This window comes from Galeopterus variegatus, unplaced genomic scaffold (assembly GCF_000696425.1).
Source record: "Galeopterus variegatus unplaced genomic scaffold, G_variegatus-3.0.2 Scaffold4400, whole genome shotgun sequence".
Lineage (NCBI taxonomy): Eukaryota > Metazoa > Chordata > Mammalia > Dermoptera > Cynocephalidae > Galeopterus > Galeopterus variegatus.
The window spans coordinates 74772-80946 of NW_007730511.1; the positions used below are offsets into that span (position 1 = coordinate 74772).

A 6175-nucleotide genomic window follows, 5' to 3' on the forward strand; every position below is an offset into this window, starting at 1 on the left:
GGGGACTGGCAACGGGATTGCAACCCTCGGTGCTGCTCCCGCACCTCGCTCAGCCAGTGAGACCGGTCTGTATGTGGGATCCGAACCCTCGGGCGGGAGCGCCGCGGCGCTTCTCAAGCGGCACACTTATCCAGTGCGCCACCAGGCCGGCCCGCAGCCAAAGAATTCTAACCAATGAAGGAGGGAGAAGAGAGAGAAAAAGAGAGAAATACGATCCTAGGTTTTTAACTTAAGCACTTGGGTGGAAGGTGATGTTCACTCAGACTGGGAAGCCTGGAACAGAAGCAGGTTTGGCAGGGTGGGGTGAGGGTAGAAATTTGCAAGTTCCACCTTGAATGTGTCAGGTTTGAGATGTGTAATGGGCTCGCAAGTGGAGATATTAAAAAGGCAAACAGGGGCCGGCCCGGTGGCGCACTGGAGAGTGCACTGCTTGGGAGTGCGGCGGCGCTCCCGCCGAGGGTTCGGATCCCCTGTGGAGACCGGGTCCCGCTCACTGGCTGAGCGTGGTGCGGGCGCAACACCGAGGGTTGCGATCCCGTTGCCGGTCAGTAAAAAAGACAAAAAGGAAAAAAAAGAAAAAAGGCAAACAGGCATTTGAATCTGAAGTACAGAGGAGAGGTCTGAAATGAAGATGTAAATTTGAGAGTTATCAGCGTATCTGTGATATTTATTTCTCTTTATTCTTTCACTATTATGTGGGAATGTGTATACTCTAGTTCTACTCCTTTTAGAATAATCCTAGAAATGTTACAATAACTTTTTATTATGGACATTTAAAAATATATCCAAAAATAGAGATAACATTATAAAATTCCATATACTCATCCTTCAAGAATTGCTCCTTCAGGGGGAAAAATAAACAAGGAAAATAAGAGAACCTGGGACTGGGCTATGGGGAATACCATTTAAAGTTAAGCCATCAAAGGCCACCAAGAAGGAGTAGCCAGGACAAAAACCAAGAGAAGGTAATGTCACCAAAGCCAAGGCATTTGGATTTGGCAGGATGAAGGTCACTAGAGACCTTGGCAAGAGCATTTCAGTGGAACATGTGAGCCAAGCCTGCTGGAGAGTGTCGAGGAGTGAAGACATGGAGATGGTGACAATAGAGCCATCTCTTTGTAAAGGTTGTGCTGTGAGAAGGAGGGCCACTGGCAAATGCTCCAGTCTGGCACAACTGAAGGATGCACACTAAGGCTACAGCTCTGCTTCTCCTAGATGAAGTCAGTGGAGACATTTTAAACTTTAAGGACCTTGCTGCCCTGCTCCAAGATGAAGGTGAGACTCTGGAAAGGGGTTAGAAAAGATAGAGATAATGATGGGTAGAAGAAAGAGGGAGAGAGATCCAAGGAGAGGGTGGCCTCATGGACACCCATGTAGGCTAGGTGGACTGAGAGGTGATCCTATGGGAAGAGTGAAGAAGTGCGTGGCATCATTTTCTAGATTCTGTTTGTGTATGTGAATCTTTAGAGGTTTTTTGTCTGGTAATATGGACCATTAGCTGCACATTCACCCAGAGCTTATGGTCCTAATTAAAGGGACCTGTGTATATCCTGAGGAAATACACACATGCATACACCCACATACACACCCAAACACAATCAGAAGCGGAATCTATATTCCACTGACATGCCTTGGGCATTTCTTCCTGCACCCTTGTCTTCTCCATTTTCCCAGCTAAAAAGCTTGTTCAGGGGCTGTAAACTCCTAGCTACAGAGTCCAGGGTAACACAAATATGTAATGTGGGCTGCGTGTGTGAAGTTAAATGGCAACAGACACTCGTCCTCTGTGTCAGGAAGACACTGAGGGTGCTAAGGACGGACTGTGGTGCACTGGAGGGAGCTTGCTGCTCATCCTAAGAAGGTAGCCACTACCCAGCTCCATTTGTTGCTGTATTAGTTTCCTATTGCTGCTCTAACAAATTACTACAAACTTAGTAGCTTAAAATAACACAAAATGTATTATCTTACAGCCTTGGAGGTCAGAAGTCCAAAATGGGGGCTGGACAGTTAGCTCAGTTGTATTGTGGATAGCACAAAGGCCTGGGGTTCTATCCCTGTACCAGACAGCTGCCAAAAAATAAAAGTCCAAAATGGGTCTTATGGAACTAAAATCAAGGCGTTGGCAGGGTTACCTTTCTTCTGGAGATTCTAGGGGAGAAGCTGTTCCTTGCCTTTTGTATTTCCTAGAAGCTTCCTGCATTCCTTGACTTGTGCCCCACCCCTCCCATCTTCAAAGCCAACAACCAACCACAACACTCTGACCTCTGCTTCTCACTACTCCTCAGACTCTGATCCCCTCGCCTTCCTCTTTCAGTAACAAGAAAGCTTCTGACTATATTAGGCCCACTTGGATAATCAAGGATACTCTCCCCGTCTCAAGATCCTTACCTAAATCACACATGCAAAGACTTTATCCATAACATAGTCACAGGTTCTGGATATGAGGATGTGGACGTCTTTGGGGGGAATATTATTCTGCCTACCACAGTTGCTGAATGAGAATGCAGGCCCAATATGGCCAGATCTTCCCCTTTTCAAGATAAGCTAGAAATATCAATTTTTAAGGGCCAGCCCATGGCTCACTTGGGAGAGTGTGGTGCTGATAGCACCAAGGCCACAGGTTCAGATCCCTATATAGGGACGGCCAGTTACCTCACTTGAGAGAGCATGGTGCTGACAACACCAAGGCAAGGGTTAAGACCCCCTTACTGGTCACCTTTAAAAAAAAAAAAGAAAGAAATATCAATTTTTATATGACTGTGGAGAAGAGAGTTAACATAGCAGACCAGAGACTGCTGTCCTTACAAAGGCCTGCTTGCAAGGTTAGCCTTAGCTGGCATCTGGGAACATGGTTCTTGGAATGCTCCCAGTGAATAGTTAACTGATAAGGGTGGTTCATTGTGCCTAGACTGTTTGTGTAAACAATATGGTTTATACTCATTGCCTACTTTTCTCCTTGAAAACAGGAATTTTGGTATGTGCCAGGAAAAGATGCCTATGTGTCAAGTCCCCAATAAAAATCTTGGGTGTTGAGTCTCCACTGGGCTTCCTTGGGCAGAAACATTGCAGTGACAGCCTTATAACACCAAAGGGTTCAGATCCCTATACCGGCCAGCAGCCAAAAAAAGAAAGAAAGAAACATTGCAGGGAAATGTTGCTGCATTTCTATTTCAGAGGAAGAGTAGCTCTGTGTGAGCCTTTCTGGGAGGGACTGAGGGCAGATTCCTCCAGACTCCACCCATGTTTTTTCCCCTTATGATCCAGCTGTGTATCCTTACTACATTACTGTAACAAAAGTTAGCTGTGAGTACAACTATGTGCTGAGTCCTACGAATCTTTCTAAAGAATATCTTAATGGGGGGAGGTTAAGGGGATGCTCCAACATTATGACAGTTTCATATTCTAAATGCTATGGAAATTAACACTGTAAAAGCCAAACAAAACATTTATGAGAGGGAATTTGGCCTGGCTGCCAATTTGCAACTTCTGGCTTCTTAAGAGTTCTACCCTAATTTTTTTTTTTTTTTTTTTTAAAGAGGCCCGGTAAGGGGATCTCACCCCTTGGCTTGGTTTTGTCAGCACCATGCTCAGCCAGTGAGCAAACGGTCTGTATGTGGGATCCGAACCCTCGGCGGGAGGGCCGCCGTGCTCCCAAGCGGCGCACTGTAGCAGTGCGCCACCGGGCCAGCTCGAGTTCTACCCTAATTTTGGTCCCATCTCTAAAGTGAAACAATTCATCTGACACACACTAGCAAATACTTACTGTGTGTGCTAAGCACCATGCTAGGAACCAGGGACACGAAGATAAACAAGACACAGTCCTTACCTTCAACAGTTTGCTATCTAGTAACATGGTCATATACACAAATAACTACAGCATAATATGATCTATGCACTAAAATATGTGTGAGCAAAGTGCTCTAAAAAACCAGACAGCTACTTACACAGTGCTTTGCCATGTATGTACACATCCCTAAATTCATCTGATCCTCACCATCTGAAGTTATCCCAGTTTTACAAATGAAGAATCTGTACCTGAAGGTCAAAAAGGTTTAGGGTTTTGCCTAACATGGCTCAAGTCTCTTACTATATTCATTCTGCTGGGGTGGGGTGCACAAAAAAAACACAGGGTCAGGGAAAGTCTGCAAGAGGCCATGTGGCCTGTAATCACCAAGGCTCCTTCCTCCATACAGACCATGACCCCATTTCTCAAAGGGACCTCACTATGCCCCTGTCAGTTTTCTTTTTGTGAATGAGTCTTGTTCTCCCAACCAGATGGCAAGTCTACTGGGAAGAGACCTTCATATTTCACTGCATTCCTTTCCACGCCTTGCTTAAGTCAAGTGCCAATTAGCTATTTTGTTGATAAAAAGTTTCCATCACTAGTTATTTTATGGTATTGTATTGTATTGTCAGACAGCCCTGGCCCTGGGGAAACACAACGGCAGGAGAGGCAGTTGAATCCTTTCCAAGTGATGACTAGCCTGGGAAACAGATTTCTTAAGGATTTGCCAACCAGCCCATGGGACACTGTCTGATGAGTTTCTCCAGTGAAGGGAGACAGCTAGAAAACGTAAGGCCAGTAAGGGAAAGCAGAAGTAGCTTGAAAGGCCTGTTCTTGCAAAAAATGGAAATGAAATGAAGAAAGAAGGAATGGCTTCTGCTGTGGCCTCGGGGTGAGAGCTGAGGGCATTAAGACACAGGTCGCAGATCCTGCCCATGGCTTAAAGACAGAAGAGAATGGGAAAGTCAAAATCAGCCATGATATCAAGACCTCTATTTTCTTTTTTTCTCTTCAGAGTCAACAAACATTTTGATACCTCACAACCATGCTTGTAGGATGGAGTCACTGTCTCCTTTACACTGATGAAAATGTCAACGACTCAGTGCTATTAAGTCACTTGCCCAAGGTTACACGGGACAGTCTGGATGCGAATCCAAGTCCTGAGGGGTCCAGGTCCAGCGCTCCCGCGGTTCTGGCAGCGGAAAAGCGAGCAGGTGGCCATGACGAGGGCTCACTAATAGTGACGGCGCTGATGACGGGGACACTGACTGGCAGGCGACCAGCAAGCCGCGGCAGATTCCCGGGGTCGGCCCTCGCGGACAGGCTGCAGGGTTCAGAGCTGCGGGAGAGTCGAAGGCGTCGGCACCCTGGGGCTCAGGCTGTGCAGCTACCGGTCCTCGGCCGCTCTCAGCGGTCGGCAAAGGCCTGCCATCCCGCCCGGGGACCAGCAGGCGGCGTGCCGCTGGAAGGGGTGCCCCGGGGACTGGCCGGAACCACAAGGCGGGCCGGAGCTTCCAGGGAGGCGGGGTGGGGAGGACTCCCGCGAAAGCCAGCTGCGTCCACCTCTTAAGGACAGCCTCGACCGCACCCGGCCTAAGTCAGAACACCTGGACGACCGGCGCCCACATGACGCAGGTGCAGGCGAGACGCGCCCTGTCACCGCACCCCGCGTCCCTGCTGCGGACCTCCGGAGACCGGAGTGTCGGCTCAAAACGGGGAACGAAGGGTTAAAGCCTGGGTCGCTACTCCTAACGCGAGCCAGACAGGTGAGGGACAAGGTCGCAACCGGGGGAAGGGACTCGGCCCGGCCCCGTCCCCGGGACCGCCCCCTCTCGGGGGCGTGGCCGCCGAGTCGCCCAGCCCCTAGTGGGCGAGCGCAGCGCGCGTGCCCCGCCCCTACGTATATAAGGGCGGTGCGGCACTGCAGCTAGCGCAGTTCTCACTGAGACCCGTGACCCCGACTCTACGTGAGACGCACCGCCCGGACTCACCATGGTGAGTGCGGCCCCGGCAGGATCATGCCCGCCCCCTAACTGTGCCTCTCCTTCGAGGGGCCCTCCAGAGATGCTCTGAGCCCTCCACCCGGCGTTCCTGGTCTCGAGGATGTGCGCGGGCTTTGCATCATACCCCGCTTCCCAACCCCCTCCTGGTGACTTTGGCCAAGCTGTGTTGTTCACCTTCGGAGGCTGGGGATATGAGGGAGCGGGGACGAGGTGGGACGGGATTCTTAACTGGCAGTGAGGAGCCCTCCTGGCAGTCTCCTCCTCCCTCACCAGGCTTGGGCCCCAACCCTCTTGAGGGGAGTCACTCGGTCTCGCGCTCAGTCCTTTCCGCAGGCGAAGGAAGACTTGCTTGGCTGACCCCCCCCCGCCCCCCCTCCATCCCCCATCC

At 50.0% G+C, this 6175-nt stretch overlaps 1 protein-coding gene across 1 annotated transcript in view; it reads left to right on the forward strand.

Moving 5' to 3' along the window:
• LOC103602998 (tubulin alpha-4A chain) overlaps positions 1-6175 on the forward strand; it is a 17489-nt gene that overhangs the window by 6693 nt on the left and 4621 nt on the right. Inside the window, exon 2 of the mRNA XM_008587456.1 lies at positions 5717-5779. Within this exon, the coding sequence (XP_008585678.1) occupies positions 5777-5779 (3 nt within the window). The 5' untranslated portion in view covers positions 5717-5776. The remainder of the gene's footprint in view (positions 1-5716; positions 5780-6175) is intronic.